Raw genomic sequence first — 20,135 nt, forward strand, 5'->3', positions numbered from 1 at the left:
AGGCACCAAGCCCAGCATCCATCCCAGACTCTTCCCTTTGCCTACCAGTGACTGCCACCTAGAGCCTGAGTGCACAGCCTCACACAAGCAGGACAGAAATGTTACAGCAACAACAGAAATGTCAACTCCAGCCAAAAGAAAAAAACAACCCAACAACTCACACTCTAGAAAGTTACAGCCAACTTAAAACATTAAATTCGTTAGGTTTCTCTTCTTAACAGGCCCTCAGAATAATAAGCATTTGGCCTATGTCTCCCTGTTTTTCTCTGCAAACTGCTATTTTGTTATACATATTTAAGTCGCATATGTAGGAAAATATATTTAAAATTGCACTATACTGCTTTTCAAGTAAATCCTGTGTTTCTGTTTGTTTGCTACAAAATATGCTGGGTCACACTAAGAAACTGAACTACAAACTACAGAATCTCATTGTTAGCTGACCATGCAACAGTGGAATTTCAAAGACTACCTGTGTTAAAATGCTGATAAGGCTTTAACATTTATGACATTAATGATATTAGTAAGACAAGAAATGTCTTTTTAGTGGCATGAAACTTAATTTAAAAACCCTAATATTTTCATTTTAAAAAATACACTCATACTGACACAAATACACCAGTAGCTTAAATGTCTACAAAAGCCCACCCAAGCAAATAGCACTTCTGACACACTGTAAGCTTAACACATATTTATAAATGGTATTAATTCATAGCTGCTTATTATACTGTATAAAATCATATCTTTTTCTAACTACTACTTATGTAACTATTAATAAGGTGCCTAATTCTCAAGCATTAGTCAAACAACCACTAGATACTCTTTAACAGAATAAAAGGAGGGATTTTTTTGTTGTCATTTACCTGGAGAATATAATAATTTGCATTTTAAAATACTCCCAGTAGCAGTTCCCTTCTCTGTGAACTATACGTGGATGCAAAGCCAAAGCTGTGTGAGTGTTAGCATATTCCTTAGCTATTAAAATAATTTATTAGCAATGACTAATAATGCCTTGTGAAGAAATGAGTTCTCCAGTTTCCTCACTCTGCTGCGCATGGACAGGCAGACTGGTAATGGAGCATTAGAAAAACAGAGGATTTCTTCTCACATTTATCATTCCATTAGATACACAACCTCCAGGTTCCACAGTATCCCTCCTTTTACTGCTAGTCCCACTAAGAAATTAATTTTTCCCAAGGGGATACATGTTCACAGATAAAATTAAATTAAATGGAATCACAAATCTCACTGTTGAACATGGTTACCTACGTATGAACTAAATGTCAAGCTGTAGCTACTGAAATCAACAGTTTGAGTGCAGCCAGCTGGAAAAATTGCTCATTCTGATCCACACTCAGGACATGCTTTCTCCCACAAGGCACTCCATGAATCCCCATCATTTTTCCAAGCAGAATAACAATTCTGCAACTGGCCTAGATGCAACACTACAGCAGAGAAGAATATTTAAACAGAAGGATGACAGGGACTCACTTTAGAATTGTCCTGGAGGATTACATGAAAGAAGCACTGCCCAAAACCCCAAACCCATTGAAAAATAGAACCTTGACAACTACCACAGCTTTTCTAACAGATACAACAAATTCCACTTGAAACTGATGAACAGGTTACAGAGCTGGAGAATAGGTTTCAGCATGATCCTGTTAAAATGTGTCCAACGTGTAGTTAGAGATCTGTTAACCAAAGGAGAGATAGAAGGAACCTTCAAAGGTCAGCCAGTCATCCCTAGCCCCAAGGCATGATAACTAAGCTATCTGGTGGGAACAATACAAGCAATCAAACCTGTTCTTAAAGACCTGGGGCAATGGACAAGCCATTGTCCCACGGGTGATTATTCCAGCCTTTCAATACTTCCACTAGAGAATTGTGTTTGGCCATGATCAATCTTCATTGCTTGAATATGACCTATTTATTTCTCCACCTGTCACATGCCCCCTGCTTTGCAATGCCCTTCAACAGATCTGTGTTCCCACCCTCTGAGTCCCCTCTTTTTTACTGTAAGGAATTGCATTCTTGTGGCAGGCACACAGTGTTTATGCATCATGGTTTTTTAGATCTTCAAGCAACTGCACTGGCATCTCCACAACTCCTCTTCCCTAATTTCATTCAATATAGACCTGATGTCCTCCATGTGTGCAATAAATGAACACTATTTCAAAACTAAAGCAGATCAAGCAAGCTTATTTCCACAAACTCAGGATTCTTAACATTATATAGATTTACTTTGTTTTTGTGTGTAAGGAAGTATAGTAAGCTCAGCTAGAACACAGCATGCATCCCTACTCTATGCAGTAATTTTACATTTAAATAAAACAAATAAAACCATAGAAGCTATTCCTATCATTTTAAAATTCAAGTCCTGTTCATGAGTGAATAAAATGTCACTATTATGGTGTGAGCACAAACATAAAAAGGAGGTTGACCCCATCGCCCTGCAACAAACCTATGCAGTTCCCCATTGATAGCAGAGATGGTGCTCAAAGCAGAGCTGTGAAAAACCAGAAACACAGACAAATACTCGTCAAATGGCAAGAAAAATAAAGTGTCAAAAATTGATCGGAAAGCTTCAAAGTAAATCTTAAAAAAATGACCACATGAAAGTGAGGTTTTTACTTTATATATCCTTCAGTACTATATGTGCATAAAGTCTCAATAGTTATGTTTTCTCTTTTTGAAGTATTTCTTTTTCTAAGGCAAATATCACTCTTACGCTTTAAATTCTCTGATAACAACAGACAACCACATCTCCTATCAACATTGCTCTCGATGAGACATTTGTCTGGGAAGATCTTTGACTGGACACCAGAGATCATGGAATTTCCAATTCCTTTCTCAGCCAAAAGGATAACAGAGCGTAGCCAAGTCTGGGCCCTGCTGACAACTGGATTAGCACAGACCATTCCTTTAATTGCACTGACACATAGTTAAGGTAATATTTTCCTATTTCTCTAGCTTTGTAAAAAAACCATAAAAAAAAAAACATTTTGTTGTGAATTGCTGTACCTTTCTCAACCACAACACACGGTGCTGTACCCTACCCACAGATCCCAGAGGGTGCCTGTGCCAGGGCTGCCTGTTACTTATTTTTCTCCAAGCCATGACAGTGCAGCTGCTTTAAAGACACCACCTGCACAGGAGCCAGCAGAGAACAACTGCTTATTCAAAGACAACTTAACTTTTAGAGGCCTTTGCAAAGAAGCAACACATTCTCACAGCATCCATCTGAAAAGAAGATGCAGAACAGCAATTTCACTAACTGCTATTAGCAGAAAGAGAAGAAAATGTAGGTTGCAAAATGTCTGTCTTAAGAGTTGAAATTCTCTGTGCCCAATTTAGTATGACAGTCCTAGAAAGACTGGGAGGCAATTACAAATCAAGATTCAATAAGAATAATCCAGGCATTGGGAAATTTGTTACCTGTATTATCATCATAAGTCTACGCCAACATTTAAGAAGATGAGTAAGGTTCAAAATCCCTTCAAGGGCTTGCAAGATCAGGACAGACTTCTTTAAACATTTGAAAACAACAGCTCTTGAGCTATTTCCTTCCATTTGTTTGATGACATGAACTACAGTTACAGTCACTCCTGCTTGTGCAAGCCTTTCACATAGCAACAGGATAGAAAAGCTCCACCAGAAAATCTGACAATAAATATCCTCCTATTCCAATCCAGACAAAGTAGCTGCAGCTCAAGTGCAATTTGGGTACTTCTAAAATTAAATTTCAAACTAATGACATTAAAAAACCAAAAAGTTTCATTTTAATATACATGTGCACAATTTTATTTCAGGATATGTTATTGTTCAACACCATCCTAACTTTATATATACACACACACACACCAAAAACCACGAGCAGTTCTCAAAAATGAAAAAAAAAAACAACCACCAACTCTTAACTGCCAAAGTGACACTGGAATGAAACTGAAGTGAAAATATTTACCATGAACCACAAAAATCACAGGTGCATACTTATTAATAGCATGGCTTTGGTTTACTCTGATCTCCTACAAGCCAATCTTTATTAATCTAAGTTATAAAATACAACTTATCTTCTTTGCCTCTTTTATTAGTTCAATTCTATGTATTATGAAAATTTAAAATTTTATTAAAATGAAAGCAAAATGCAGAGGACCAAAAAGAACTCACAGTTTTCCAACATTCTGCACTAATGTTTTGCAAAAAAAACCCCAAAAAACAACAACACCCAACAAGGGACTCTGAACTCTTGTTTATAAGGTGTCTACTAAACATTAGTATACAAAAAAGTTACCTTGTAACCTACTTGAAAAACCACTTTGATAGTAGATAAAGTTGTTACTTACTTTCTACTAAGAGAAATAACACTTTGGGCTTAATGTTTTGGGCACACACATAGCCACTGCCATATCTCAAGTAAAAAATGTAAATGTATGTATACATACATATGGATATACATGTATTTTACAGATAATGTATTTTGTGTCCAATTCCTCTTTTTCCTGATGTTTGACATTAGCTTGTCTATTTACCTTTTGTAACTCACCAAAACATTTTATGAAGCAGATTATTTTATTCCACGATTTGTTAAGTTTTTTTCCTGTTCCTTGTACTTTTCAGGCTCAAATTCTATCCCTGCTTGAAAATAAAGTACAAAAATCACCAGGGAGGCACTTGTACGTCTTTGAACAGAATCTGACCTGCAATGAAAAAATTATCTTGATTGTTCTTTCCTTGCACTTCTGAAATTACCAGTTTGCTTTTATGAATTACTCCCTTAAATACCTTAGTCCTCAGTCACTGAATATCTTTTGTGTTGGGTTTCACTGCTGTGTTCAGTCTATCATTCTGACAGCAACACCACACTAGTCAACAGTCTGGTGATTACAAAATTCACTCTGATGGAAAGAATTACGGGCATTAATCCCCTCAGGAAGGAGGAGAGCTGGGTTGAAGTCTCCCACACATGTGGTGAGCAGTCCAGCAGATAACAGCTCTGCTAATGATGAAAAGGGAACCAGAACCACCACCACCTCCTGGGTTTTGAAAGCAAAGATTGACCTTTGCTCCCTTTTTGAAAGAAAGGGCTTATGATCCTAATTTCAAGAGAGCATGAATCCAAAATGCTCCCTGGAGAAAGGTGCTTAGCCCTGGAAAGAGGCAGGATTTAAGCACTTTCTACTTCAGCTACTGCGTAGAAAATGTGCAGATTCATCATCTCCTTCAAGCCTTTCTGGTTGGTATAATTTTAACAAAACACCAACAAATACTAAAGAATTTGGCTCCCCCACCTTAATGGAAACATGACCCAACTGGCCTCAGCCACACCAGCCTTCCCTTTTGCTACAACCAGTTTGAGCCACAACCTGGATCTGACAGTCTCTGCTGGAAATGCCCAGTTATCCTCTCATCACATTGCTCTTGAAATATTTGTTTAAACCATCTGCTTAGACAGCAACTGAACCAATAGTTCAGAAGCTGCACTGACACACCAGAAAAAGAAAGTGAAGAGAATATGCCATCTTCTTAAGGCCACAGCTTCACTTTGGGGTTTTAAGCTGTTTCCAGTCCTTATTGGTAGGCTCTCAGTGGTCAGAAACAAAGTTCAGTGTTTTCACAGGATCACGGAATCACAGAACCACACAATATTATGAGCTGGAAGAAACCCACCAGGATCATTGAACCCCAACTCCTGGCCCTGTTCAGAACATCCCAACAATCTCCCCTGTGCCTGAGAGCATTGCCCAAACACTCCTTGAGCTCTGGCAGATTTGGGGCTGTGACCATTCCCTGGAGAGCCTGTTCCAATGCCCAACCAGTGCCACCTCTGTTACATTCAGCATTTTACAAACAAAAAACTGAGCAGGCATCACTCAAGCATGTACTCATGCTGCCAATTACTCCTCTGCTCAGGCTTGTACCTCAGAAATTAGGAATGAGAACATGTGTCAGTGTATTATGTTTAATGGGAACTGCAAATTGTAGTTGTGCTCAAACATTACCCACTGGCAGAGTCGCTCTATTACAAGAAAATAAACCATAAAATAATCCAAAGCAAAATATAAACCAAATTTAAAACAAGGAACAGATGTTTATCAATAGACCTGATACTCTGTCTCCTGAGACAGAAGCCTTTCTTTCAGCATCTTTCCATGATGTGGCCAAGCTCAAAGCCTTGTAAAATTCCTATGTCTTCTTTTAGAGTTTGGGACTGCTTTTAAAAAACAAAGAAAACAAATTTAACCAATCAAATTTTTTTTAAACTTCAAAAAGCTGACTCAGAAGCTGCGCAATAGCTCTGATTCAGCTTTCTTAGCTGAGGCAAAGCATCTGGGGCCACGTGATTCAGAAAACACCGCTCTGAAGTCGGGCAAGAGCTGCTTTCCAAAGGAGGAAATGCCTGTTCTCCCTTGTAATCATTGTGCAAAAATTTCCTTGGTAGCACTAACAGTTATTTATTTAAACTTGATATAAGCAAAGATGATATTCACAGCTCTCTTATTGTTCATCCAATGTTTCAGACCACAGTTAAATAAAAACATTTACCATTTGGCCCAATGCCAGCAAAGACGAATTCTTCTAAGCCAGTGGTAAAACCTCATTAAACATCCACCTCTTCCTCTGAAAACTCTGGCACCACACTGATCACTACCACAGCCACGAACTGAAAGACTGAGGAAGGAAAAACCAAAAATATGCTCTTTTTCCTTAGTAAAATAAAATAAAATCACCCTGAAAACATCCTGCCAACAAATTAAGAGAATGCTATATAACTGACTATTCGTGTCAAAAAACTTCCAAAATAATATCTGCTTTCTTACAAAACAAATGAAACAGAATCATGGATCAGCATGAAATGCCACCGTAAAATTACCTGAGTCACTTTAAATCACAGAATGCAGACATCATGTGGGATCTCCGAGCCATTGCACAGGCAGCTGAAGTCTACAGTGTGAATGATTTTTACATTAAAAGGAAATTCTAACCAGCTAATCTGTCTCGCAGTAGCTTCATGACACAGAGTTTCTCAGGACACTTGTTAAAACACCTTGACTTTTTTGCAAAGGGGGAATCTACCAAGTCTCTGGGAATAGGTATCATGACCTATGGTGTCACTCCAGTTAATTCCACTCCTCAAACAGAGCCCCTTCTGGCACACACACAGGGCACACTTCCTTTGCATCCCTGCACCTGAAGGCTCTGGCTTCTGCACTCCCAGCATCATGAAATTTCAAGCTGAGTTTGACAAGCTTTAATAAATTAGTCACAGATCATCCTAAAATGTACAATAATTGATCCTCAAGCTTCATAAATATTCAGTAGGATCCGGATATGAAATTTGGAAAGCTGTTACATAATTCCTGTGAAGACAGCTGAAATAGGACAATATCAGAGTGCCACCTGTGTAACTGAGATTAACTAAGACACAGAACCCTTACTTAGGAAAAAAATATTTCAAAGAACCATGCAGCACTATTTCTTTTATGACTAAGATAAGCTTTTCTTCCCTCAGGAGAAAAGTAGTAGTGATAAAATGTCTTTCTAATGAACAAAATATTTTCAGGACTAATATTTTGCAAAGTGCTTCTGTCCAAACTTCTGGAATTTTAGGCTTCTTTCGGTTACAAAATAAAAAATTTAAAATAAAACCAATATAGTAGACCACAACTTGTGGTTACACTATTATCTGATAGGAGCCTGGTTTTTAAAGTACGGGATTAACAGTACATTTAATCAATATTGGTAACACAGGCAGTAGACAGCAAAATTGATTACTGTTCAGATAATAAAATGTTGCATTTTTAAATTATTGGTATTAGCACTACAGTCCCAACAAGTATTTTCACCCTCCCTTCTCTCATTCTGCTTTAATTCTATGAAAATGGGCTGGCTCTGCAGAAACACAAGGGTCCATGTCAGGAAAGCATTTTACAAGGCTAAGAACCACTCACTACTTTTTATACCTCAATCACTGGGTTGAAAAATTTCAGGTTTATCTGCCAAGACTGACTATTTTAATATCTGCAGAATTAGACAGTGTCTTAGAATTTTTACAGAACGAGATGACAAGCTCTTGGAACACTGATGCTAATTTTCAGTAAAGACTGAGGGTACAGAAGATTGCAAAGAAAATAAAACACTGACATAATTTAAAATGAGGAAAACAGCCTGATAGGTTCGCTTGGTATCAGACTTGCACAAAATCCTGGTATATAATCAACAGAAAACTAAAGGATGATGGTAAAAAGTAATGCTAAACATAGGCTTACAGAAAATAGGTCTTGCTAAATAAATTTGGTATGGCTTTCTGACAAGAATATAGGTTGGACTGGATAAAAATACCCTGCAGTTTCTGACCTACTATACTTAGATCTCTGTAAGATTTAGTGTTACACAGAAGTCTGATTTAGAAGTTAGTCAACATGAAGAAAACCTGGAATCTAAAACCACCTTATAAATTATTAGGGAGCCTAAAGAAAAATATTTTAAATCCACCTTGTCAATAGTTACAGCTGTTTTCTTAGCTTTTAAAAATCATAGCTCATTATAGCGTAGAATACTTAAAAAAGCTTCTTCCCCTTTAACTTTCTGTGCGGTTGGGAAAAATATCATATAAACACACAATTAAAGAAAAAGGGAGGAGGTATTATAAAGTCACCTGAAACTTTTACTCTCATAGATTGTTTTTCAGGAAAGAAAATTTCAGCACCAGCAGATTTCCTCAATTAAAAAAGAAAGATCAGTCCACTTAAAAGCCGTATTTTCAGGAACAACAAAAAAGTATACTTATGAAAAAATCAAAGCAGTTCCACACATGTGTGACATCTTGCAGTACTAAACTTACCTTGGTTATATTTCTTACAGCCAGAGTCACCTGGAAACATTACAGAGGATTATTTAACACTTTTGACAAGGACAGATGTGCAGCATATTATTATGTATAAGCTGCTCCAGGGTCTTACCATATGGCACACATAAAAGAATTCAAGGAAAGAGGGAAAACTGCTTGACATTTTAGCTTGGTTGAAAGCACATACAGGTACTTATTCCAAAACAGCTGGCACACAGTCAGATGCTATCCCCTGTGCAAGACATTTTTTTCTATTGTGTGAATCTCCACTACTGATGCTTTAGGGAAGGTCCAGTGCTAGTCAGTGTTCCTGCTGGACAGTTGAAGGATTATATAAAAGACTGCAGCTGATAGAATCTGCACAGGATACTCCAAGTGGTGAAAGACAAATAAATAGAGTAAGTCAATCCTGTTCCAGAGATCTACATCACACATCACACTGAATTAATGGCAAAGACATGGCTGTAGACAGCCCAGTGCAACACCCTCCACAGATGAGAAACAAGGGTTGTTTCACACTTACAAGACGAGGAATTCCACTTGGAAATAGAGCAAAGCAAAACAAAAACTCTTAAGACACAGTGAATTCTCAAACACATCTAGAAACCCAGCAAACAGGAACTGGCTACCCAAGCAAAAACATCTCATGGATATTTATTATGTCAAAATAGAGCAAGAGAGAGAACAGGCATTTGCATCAATACCTAGCCTTAGTGAGATTCTTGATCATATATTTACCAAGTTCTACTTCCATTCTAAAGGAGAAAAGTTAATGAACATCGATGATGCCTGAAAGCCCTGTCTTAAAAAGAAAAATAATGGCATTGTTCTCAAAACTGCTCTTATGAGCCTAAGATCCAGAACAAAAAATTTCATAGAAGCTCGTAATTAGTAACACATAAGAAGGCACAAAAGTCATTAAATATTATTAACTAGTCATATGTACTTCTGTATTTTAAATTAAATACTCAAGGACTATCTATTAGTCATTGTGGAGAGTTTAATAAGACTATCTGACCAAGAGCGGAATGATGAACAAAAAGTGAGAAAAGATTGTATTGGATTAAATGAAAGAAAATCACACTGAAGTTCTGAGATGATTAAATAAATAATTGTGAATTTTTACCTACAACAGTCTTCAGTTCTGACCAAGTTCTGTCTGTGAGAAAAACCAAAAGGGCTCAGAAAATGGAAAGAGCTCAGAGAGGTGTAAGAAAAATATTAAGTCTTGATTAAACTGGATGTTTCAAGATCCTTAAGACTTTCAAAAGGAAATAAGTGGATAAAGAGAGAGAAGCAGTAACAGTACAAAATCTGCATAGAGAAGTGCAGCTAGGTCTTCTTCTCATCCTTTGGCAAAATACTAGGCTGTACCATAGTGACCAAAGCCTTAAGTAAAATAAAGGTTTTAGTCAAGACAACTGAATGGCAACATAATCAGAGTTCATAAAAGTCAGCACTTTCAGTAGCATTTACATGGTTCATAAATGCATAGCCCATTCTCTGGCCCAAACCTGGGTAACTGGCTAGGTCGTTAGGTTTTCATATAAAATTATATCACTCACCAATCACACAAGAGTACACAAAAACTTCAAGAACAGAAGTCACTTATTCAAGTCTCCTATGTTGGAAACTCTTGATTCTTAAAAGTTCTGGGGAGTTTTAAGGACAACTCCCAATAATGCTCCCCTAATAGCACCTTCCAAAGGGCCTGATCAATTGCCTATTGAAGGCAAAGTACTGACTTAAAACAATCTACAAATCCGTAAAGAGCTGTTAAATGCCTTTATCCAGGACAAAAAAAAGCGCCCCTTAATCACTCACAGGTCTAAAACCAGGAACTAACAGATTACAGCACGTATTTACTTCGTTCTTTTCTCACCCCGATTTTCCCCATCACCCTAAAACAATGAATAGTGCTAAGCAGAACAAGACCACAAGGCACTAAAGAGTCCAAACCAAAATGAAGAGGGAATAGAAAAGTGTCAGGCTCTGGCAACGCCTCAGGTACTGTGATAACCACTCCAGTAACATTACCAGCACTGTCCAAGCATCCAAGCCTATGGACCAAAAGCCTAAAACTCAACACATGGTGACACCTTAAAATCTCTTTTCTCCAGACACCTCTAGCCACTGTTCCAGCACCAGCTTAGCTTGCCGGGACAGGAAGAAACAACTATTGTTCCTATCTGCTGATCATAGTCAACCTTGCCAGGAAACATCAGAATAATGATTTTTTTGCACGTCCCAGGCCCTGCTGCTTGTCCTCCTAGCATGGAGTGGGGATGGGGCCAAGGGCGGCCAGGGCAGGCCAGCCCAGCTCCCTGACACCTGTGCCATGGGCACATCCTCCACACCCTCACCGGGGAAAAGGCACCGAGGAGCCAGAGCTCCCGCTCCCTTCCAGCCACAGGGGCTGGACAGCCACCGCAGGGGACCCCACCACCCTCACAGTGCCACGTCCCCGACACCGAACACCGTGACCCGACCATCCACCTGCTCCCCGGGCCATCGCCACCACGGCGGGACCGTCCACCTGCCCCCTCGAGCCATCACCACCGCCACTGCAGGTGGGACGGCACCGCCGAGGCCGTGCTGGAGCGCTGTGCGGGGAGTCGGGACCACCGAGGGCGAGGGCGACTGACGGCAGCCCGGGGAGGACGCCCCGGGGCAGGGCCGTGGCGGGAGGGCACTGGAGGCGGCCCCGCTGCCGGCGGCCTCGATGGCGCCGGACCATGTGCCGGGGGCATGGCGGGGCGGCCGGGCGGGGGGCGGCGGGGCCGGTGCGGGTGGCGGGGGCGGGGAGGTGGAGCCTGGCTGCGGGACCGCCGCTTCCCTCCCCCGTCGGGCGCTCACCTGGCGGGGCCGCCCCTCGCCAGGGGGCCGGTTCCACGCGGGGCGCGGGGCTCGCCCGCCCGCCCTCCCCGGGCCGCGCGTCCGCCGCCCGCCGGCTCAGGCCCCAGCAGCCGCCGCCTCCCCCTCCATGGCCGCCGCTCTCGCCGGCTGCATTGTGGGAAGCTGACCTCACTCGCTGCTGCCGCCGCCCCGCCGGCTCCGGCACTCGCCGCCATGGGGGCCGTGACCGACGGTGAGACCTCCCTCCCTCCCTCTCGCCATCCTCCCCTCCTTCCTCCCGCCCCGCGCCGCGACCCCCGCCGGGGCTCCCCGCGGCGCCGCGCCCCCCGCCCGCCCTCCGGGGAGCGGCTGCCCGCGGCCCCCGCGCCCGCCCCGGGACCGCTCACCCCGCGGCCGGGCCTCCATGGCGGCCCGGGCCCGCGGCCCTCCGTGCGCCCCGCGGCCCCCGCGGCTCAGCAGATCCGCCCGCGCTGGCTCCGGGAATCGCTCCCTGGAGCGCCGGGAGAGACCCGCGCGCGGCGGCGGGAGGCGGCTGCCATGGCGTGAGGCTTGAACCGGAGTTTCTCCTCAGATGAAGTTATCCGCAAGCGGCTGCTGATCGATGGCGATGGAGCTGGTGATGACAGGAGGATCAATTTGCTGGTGAAGAGTTTCATTAAGTGGTGCAATTCCGGATCTCAGGAGGAAGGGTATCTGTTGTTTCGCTTTGGTTTTTTAAGTCTTGGAACTGCTTCAGCTTGCGTTTCAGTGGAAAGCAGGGCTCGATCCATTTGGAAGGGATCCGTGTTAGGATGTGCACAGCTGCTTCTTTGGCTCTGTGGTGTTTGCAGGGGACTGTGCTGGGAGAGGAGGGCTGCGGACGGGTCAGAAATCGCTGAAGGCTGCGGGCTGTATCGTGAAATCTGCCGGCACCGCTCGAATGCCCTCAGGATTGCTGTGCCTGCTGCGTGATCCAGCCGGGAGCCCCGCTCTTATAACAGGATCATGACTCGGATATTTTAGTTGGCACTTCTGCGTTTGTTCTGTTAGGGAAGGGAAATACTGCTGGTATTTCTGCTGCTGTCGTTCTCTCTCTCTCTCTTTTAAGTCTAAGTTAGTAAGGTACAAGTGACAGCCTTCTGTGGGGTCTCATTCAGTAAAGTTCTATGTTCCCAGAGGACACAATATTATGAGTGTGTATACAGAGAAGCACTGCAGTATTAAAATATTGCTTTGGTGGTCACCGCCAACCCTAGCTGGAAAATTTATAAGCCCTGCTCTCTGCTTTAGTACCCACGTTACACTGATAAGGACATGATAGTGGAATTAATGTGTACAGTGTTTCTAACTGTTCTTCCAAAAAAAAAATACACTGGATCTTTGAAGTGTTTTCTTTATTGAATAATTGTTATTCAGCTGTCCCTTATGGTACATGAAGTTTTGTTTTCTTGCTCTGTAAAGTTAGGAACTGCTTTTATACTGCTTGGGAGTAAATGTCTTGTCTGTTTTCAGATACAGCCAGTACCAACGAATGCTGAGTACTTTATCACAGTGTGAATTTTCAATGGGAAAAACTCTTCTGGTGTATGACATGAACCTGAGAGAGATGGAAAATTATGAAAAAATCTATAAGGATATAGGTAAACATGAGAAAATGTTACTGGTTTCTGATCGACAGTTTTTCTTATGAACAAGCTCAAGCCAGTTCTGGTGAACATAATATACACATCTGATGAGTGGTTTGGAGGGGTTTTTTGGGTTTGGTTTTTCCCTTACTAGATAGCACTCATAAATGTGCTATAAGCCTCTTGTAATTATACAAGAATATATACGAACAAGAGCTTTTTTAACCTATTGAAGTATATATAGTTTTTAAACTGGTGGAGCTAACAAGCCACAATGTCACAAACAGCTCTTTTATAGTTAAGCAGAATAGCTTATTTACATGTATTCTTTGAATTCAATATAACTCTATATCCTTCTTTCTTTTTTAAGAAAATAGTATTGCTGCAGCCCATGAGAAGATATCTGAATGCAAAAAACAAATCCTGCAAGCAAAAAGGATTCGAAAAAATCGCCAGGGTAAGGCGCCATATCTGTATTTACAGTGGTGGGCCTCATTGTTTTGTTCTCTTTTAGAATACACTGTACTGGAAAATAGATTCTAAATTTTTGAAAGTGCAAGGCATCATGATTACTATATTCAGCCTTGTGGGTCCCACGCACCACTGAAAGTTTTGTGTGGATGACACAGGCAAGATTGAACCAGATCTCAATGACATGCAGCATCAGGAAAACCCAAAACAGTGTCCTTTCTGAACACCTGCTGTAAGAGGTTTATTTTTTCCCTGCATTTAAAATTATATACTCATAATTAATTGAGACCTAAAACAGTCTAAAAGATGAGCAGTTGAGAAGAAGCAAAAAATTAATTTTTCATGATAAACAAAATGCCAAAAAGAAATTTTAGAAATATAACACAAAAGGTTTTAAATACAACTGTTTGATCAATGCTGTGGATAACTTTGATCTCGACTGGAAATTAAAATAACCTTAACCGGTAGGAATGTGGGGTTCTTACATCTTCACAAATATAGGTCTGAAGTGTTTGCTTTTTGATATGTTCTATCCAGTCTGCAGCACAGATTTTTCCAGGTGAATGAGTAGTTGGCATAAGTATGGTCTTACATTCAGGAAATGGCTGATAGTTGCCTGTATAACCATAATATTGTTCTTAATGTGTAATAGTTTTTTTTAAAGTCCTAAAAATTGCAAAAATCCATACATCATTTTATACTTTTTTTTCTACAAGTCTTTAATGTTCATGTGTAACATTAACACCATTTTCTGTACATATACATTTGATTGTATCTATACTCATGTTTATGAATCAGACACAAAAGATTAAGTGTGCAGCAATGCAGAACTATCTTAGGGTGCTTTGAGAAACATTAAAACAGTTTTTCAAGGAAAAAGAATCTGCCATTCTGTGGTACCTGAGTTTGGGTTCTTGAATCCATATTTTCAGAAGTATTGAGGTTAACTACTTAAATGTCTTTCAGAATATGATGCATTGGCCAAAGTCATACAGCATCACCCAGACAGACATGAAACACTGAAGTAAGTATAAAATTACATTAAATGATAATAGAGCAGTAAACTAGAAGTCACCAGACTTGACATTTCCTTGATTTCAGTTTGACTTTCCCTCACATTTATATAATTTCTTCAACAACAAAAACTTGTGTTTCTGTGCCCTTATGAGCTTTCCTTAATCTCCCATCTGTATGGGTCAGAAGCATTGCTAATCGTTCTGTAGTTGAAATTTTTCCACTGTTAAGGTGAATAAATGAACTGAGATGTCAGTGCTCATCTGATGTCAGTTTACCTGTGAGCTGCTCAGAAAAGGGAGATGGTGGGAAGCCCTTCACCTTGCACCAGCCAGATGCAGTAGTCACTCGAAATGCAGAACACACAAGCCAGTAAGGTGGAATGAGAGAAAGCAGGAGAAAGCTCCTGGGGTTCTTTTTTAATGTTTTCCTCCTGGTTGCTGTTCCTGCATGCCTGGTTATGAGTGGCTGTGCTGTGCAGCACACATAACGTGCCCTGGCATGCAGGTCAGACCTGCCTGCTGTCCAACTCATCTTGCGTGTACCTCACAGTGCTGCTGGTCACATTCTGGGTTTGCATCACTATCTGTGCTTTTGGGGCAGATTAACTCTATTGAGCCATAGAAACATTCCAGGACTTATTGCATCTGTGAGTTTGTTGTTCTTAAACTGATTAAAGATGCAATGTGGGATTACTGTTCCCGTTTAAGTGCAGCTGTGCACTTATCCTGTTCCCACTTTCAGGGAAATTGCCAAGGGATGCAGTCTTTCCATATTCCGTAGCCTTTCCTAGCAAATGTTTTGGTTATATTATTACCCTAATAATAGCATTTTAATAGCTATTAGTGATAATGTTTCACACATTTCTTTCTTGTATGTTGTTTTTCTATGCCTTGATTTCATTACCCCAACTCTGATTATTACAGGCAATGCTCATGAGGCTTGACTATTTCTTACTTCATTAGTCAGCATGTGGTATTTATCAAGTGAGGCTTTAATAAAGAACTACCAAAAATGCAGTTTTTTAGATAAGTCTATTAAGAGTAGAAACAACTGAATGAGAGAAGTTGTGACTGCCCCATCCCTGAAAGTGTTCAAGGCCAGTTTGGATGGGGCTCTGAGCAATCTGGTCTAGTGAAAGATGTCCCTCCCCATGGCAGGGAGTTAGAACTAGATGATCTTTATGGTCCCTTCCAATCCAAACTGTTCTATAATTCCATGATAGATGATACTTTTTTATCTTAGAGGATGTTGGGGTGTTTGAGTTTGGAAGGATTCTTCTAATTTTGCTTAACACATCCAAGCCTAAGTTGCTTAAGCAAGGCTAGAAAGAGTGGTAAGTTAGAGCTGTCAAGAATACAGTCTGTAAGAAAGTATTCAGGAAATGATACAATGAACCAAAGGCCACCTTTAATTCAGAATAGAAGAAGCCTCACTAGTAATGTCACACTTTTCATGGAGCCCTTAACCAGTAAAAACACTTGAGAAAACTTATTGTGAGATGAAACAGGAGAGTTTATTGCAAGAGTTACTTGTATAGCTTTTGCAGATTATGTGGCACAATAGGACAGAGTTTAGAAAAATACTTTCTTTATGCTTTGAAGAGTCTGTTTCTTGGAACAACGAGTCATACACCACAAAAGAAGCTGTTAACAGCTTAGTCACAAGTAGTGCACAGGAGCCAATTAAGGAAGTGATAGGAGCTGAAGTACTAAACAACAGTGCCCACAGTGTAATTAGATGCAGTATCAGAAGAGCTGTTCAGAGGACCAAGAAATGATTCTTAGAAAAGGAGATATGAAAGTAAGAAGGCTAAGCAAAGGTTCTCTGGAATGTAAAGTGAAAGGAGTAAAATTCCAGATGTAGCCTGGATGTTACTAGAAAAAAAATCTGTCCTCTCTCAGTCTGCTTACACCTGATAGCACAGTGGAAACAGCAAGATTTGGCCAAATGGAAGTTTTTCAGAAGTTAGAAACCAAATGGTTCCAAAATCAGTGTATGAGTGTATAAGCTGTTAGCCTGCTTCCATCAAAGAAAGGAATAATGTCACACACAAGTCTCTCAGGTATACCCCTTGAGGTACCAAGTATTCTGGCTCAAAAAAAGACACCCTCAGGTAGTACTAGAATAGACCTTTTGCCATCCAGAGTGAGGTACCTAGGGCTGGAGGGCTTTTTGTGGTTCCCTACCCAGACCAGTTGCAGCAGCTGTCAATGGCTTCAGGAAAAAAAGGTTGATTTCCTTGCTGACCCCTCTGTGACTCTGCCTGCTAATTAATCAGGGATGATCAGCCTCAATCCACTTCACCTTTAAAGGAGCAGTTTGCTCTCATTGCATGGTGCATAAATTACGATAGGCATTAGAAGCAGAAGGACCAAACTGGACATTTGGCTGTAAGGGTTGGTGCTCCATCCCCATTTGAAAGGTTTATTATGGTACCTGCTATTCATAGCTCAAAAATTATTCTGGAGGTCCATGGTGAGCTCAAGTGAGAGCAGAAAGTTCTTCTTCCAGAAGATGGTCAGGCACTGAACAGACTCCCCAGGGAAGTGGTCACAGCACCAATCCTGACAGAGTTCAAGGAGCATTTGGACAATGCTCTTAGGCACAGGATGTGACTCTTGGGGTATCCTGTGCAGGGCCAGGAATTGGAGTTGATGTTCCTTCTGGGTCTGTCCAGGCTCAGGATACTCTAAGACTGTATGAATCTGCTTCTTTAACTTGTATTGTAGGGTCAAGTAAATAGCATGTTGTGTCAGGACTGAATTGTTACAAATGCCCAGGGTACAACTGTAGTCCTGCTTGGAGGCCTAATTTTTTGTAAAAGTCCTGAAATTACAAGTCTAGAACATAATAGTGTAACAATTACATGAAGTGACCCTACCTCTAAATCATTTCACTTGTTTTGTTTACATAAACAGTTTATTTTTATAGTTCTTTCTCCTCTACTTAGAGCAAATCTGTTTTGCAAGAGTTTTACAGAATTTTTTAAGAATCCTCTGACAATCTCTTTTCAGGCAGCTAGAAGCTTTGGGAAAAGAACTGCAAAACCTTTCTCACATTAAAGAAAATGTTGAAGATAAGGTAGGTTTTTCATAGAAATGGTTATATAATAATTAGTTAGGAATACAATTAACATAGAGTCTGTCTGCTAGGTGTTGTTTGGCTGTATGTGCTCTCTGATTCCTACAACACGTATTATGTCATTCCAGTTGGAGCTGAGAAGGAAGCAGTTCCATGTTCTCCTGAGCACCATCCATGAACTTCAGCAAACCCTGGAGAGTAAGTGCTGTTTTTTGGTAATAGGTATAACTGGGTTAGGTTTTAGCAAATCAGAAGGAATCACAACTTCCAGCAGGGGGATAGTTCTGTGCAGTTGAGGTTGGTGACCTCTTGCATTGGCAGATTTTTTTTCCTCAATAATAGTCCAAAACCTGAGAACGTTGTGATTTGTTTTTTTCTTCTACAAGCTACCCACTGTGCCATTTCCTCACTGGCTTCAGGTTAATTTGTAGGCAGCAGAATTCTTTCAAATGTGAGGATGGAGAATAGCAATTTGAGGTTTGTTGCGTTTTGTTTTTTTTTTTTTTTTTAACAGACAGTATTTCTTAGAGAAAATTATTCTTGTGCTTATTTCCGAATTTAATTTTATAATTCCTATTTCAGTACTTTTGAACATGTCACTGTTATCATGGTATCATTTGAGGCTTTACTAAAAAGAAATTGAAATACAAGGAAGGTAAATGACAACCTACTCAGACTATGAATCTGTGATAGAGCAGGGACACAAAAGCTAAAATTCAAGAATTAGTCGTATTCAACTTTTGTCATAAAAATACTTAATATTTTCAAATCAGCACTAACTTTACATATTTTAATATGGGTAATATTGTTTTAATTATTATTTGCTGTATATTTGCATGTCTTTCAAAGACAGAACAATTGGTACAGGCTCTGAGCATGACCTGATTAAATGCAGAGATGGCTGTAAGGGCAGACTTTCATTCTCTAAGGCCATCTAGATCTTCTTAAGCAGAATGAACTGTTAATCCTGGGTGCACTTTAGCAGAAGGTTATTGTTATTATGTGTTACTAACACTTGCTTAAGTATTAGTCTTGAAAATTCATTTTCATGTGAACATATAGATTACCTTTCAGGATTTTGTGAAGGAAGTAGCAGTTTAGTGCAAAGCACACCTTCAGTATAAAATAAATAAACCATTAGTAGGCAAAGGGGTTAGAAGCAATCTGGTACCATTTACTTCAATTGATACTGTAGAATTTACACCATATTTCCAGCTGTTAGAGATAACATTCTTTAAAACTTAGAAGGATTTTTTTGTTTGTTTAAACATGGCATTTTATAGAATGAGATACTCAACCACACATTTGAGGCAAAGTATTTAAGAGGGACAAAATTCTGCAATATAGTCTGTATATATGACCAAGCCTGTTTGACCAACAGTAATATTGAATTTTAGATGATGAAAAACTTTCTGAAGCTGAGGAATCCCAAGAAACTCAGATGGAAGCAGAGGCCAAGCAGTAGATGGCATATGAAGACTGACAATACAACTTAAGAAAGTCCAAGTATCTTCACTTTCTGTTGAAATCAACAGTAAGAGAGATGGAGCTGGAAAGAGTTTTCTACTGCTTCTGTGAATTTTTATACAAAAATATGTGTTTTGCATATGCTTCAGGGGAAAACAATTGCAGATGTTTGCAGACAGGCAGTCGGTGTTAATCCACAAACTTTGTAATTTGTGACAATATACTTTGTTTCACAAAGGGTGAAGCTTTTACACTGTACTTGTGAACTAAGGTGTTTGCAAAATTTTGCCAATTAAAGGTGTTTTCACAGATTTTCCTATTTTTAGTAGGGATTGAGCTGTATAATAAGGGCTCCTTTTCTTACATGACATCAGACTGAGGGCAGTGCATCTTTTCATGAGTTCCAGCTTCCATACCCTGTTCTAGATGGGACCTAAATCTGGACTAAGTAGGCTCTTAGTTTTTCAAAGTTGCTGCCATTTTAGAACTTACTGTAACTAGACTAGAATTTGATAGTTTAATATAAAATAAATTACTTCTATAGAATTAATGCTTGTTAAGGGTTATAAAAAACCAAAAATGATACTGTACTAGCTTTAATTTTTTCTTCAAAGTGATGCAAAGAACTGCAGTGATCCAAGCCCTGCTTTGTTCTTGAAAAACCAGCAATCCAATCCAAATATCATTTATAATCTGCTTCTGGATTTTATCTGTCAATTGACTATTATCAAAATACATCATAATTTCTGAAACAGATGGTGAAACCCTTCTTTTCTCATGATGAAAAACTGAAG

General features: G+C 40.1%; 2 protein-coding genes across 2 annotated transcripts in view; one reads left to right on the plus strand and one right to left on the minus strand.

Annotated features, from left to right (window-relative positions):
- The window catches only part of ATXN7 (ataxin 7), an 87,181-nt gene extending 75,345 nt beyond the window's left edge, over positions 1-11,836 (minus strand). The window contains exon 1 of the mRNA XM_063412081.1: positions 11,702-11,836. The gene's annotated coding sequence lies outside the window, so the exon portion shown is untranslated. The remainder of the gene's footprint in view (positions 1-11,701) is intronic.
- On the plus strand, positions 11,800-19,660 carry THOC7 (THO complex subunit 7). Its single transcript, XM_063412082.1, has 8 exons — positions 11,800-11,933; positions 12,273-12,390; positions 13,193-13,320; positions 13,676-13,762; positions 14,743-14,800; positions 17,808-17,874; positions 18,003-18,072; positions 19,272-19,660. The coding sequence occupies exons 1-8, from the start codon at positions 11,915-11,917 to the stop codon at positions 19,337-19,339; spliced, it is 615 nt and encodes a 204-aa protein (XP_063268152.1). The 5' UTR covers positions 11,800-11,914; the 3' UTR covers positions 19,340-19,660.
- The last annotated feature ends 475 nt before the right edge of the window (positions 19,661-20,135 follow it).

This window comes from Prinia subflava, chromosome 14 (assembly GCF_021018805.1).
Source record: "Prinia subflava isolate CZ2003 ecotype Zambia chromosome 14, Cam_Psub_1.2, whole genome shotgun sequence".
NCBI lineage: Eukaryota > Metazoa > Chordata > Aves > Passeriformes > Cisticolidae > Prinia > Prinia subflava.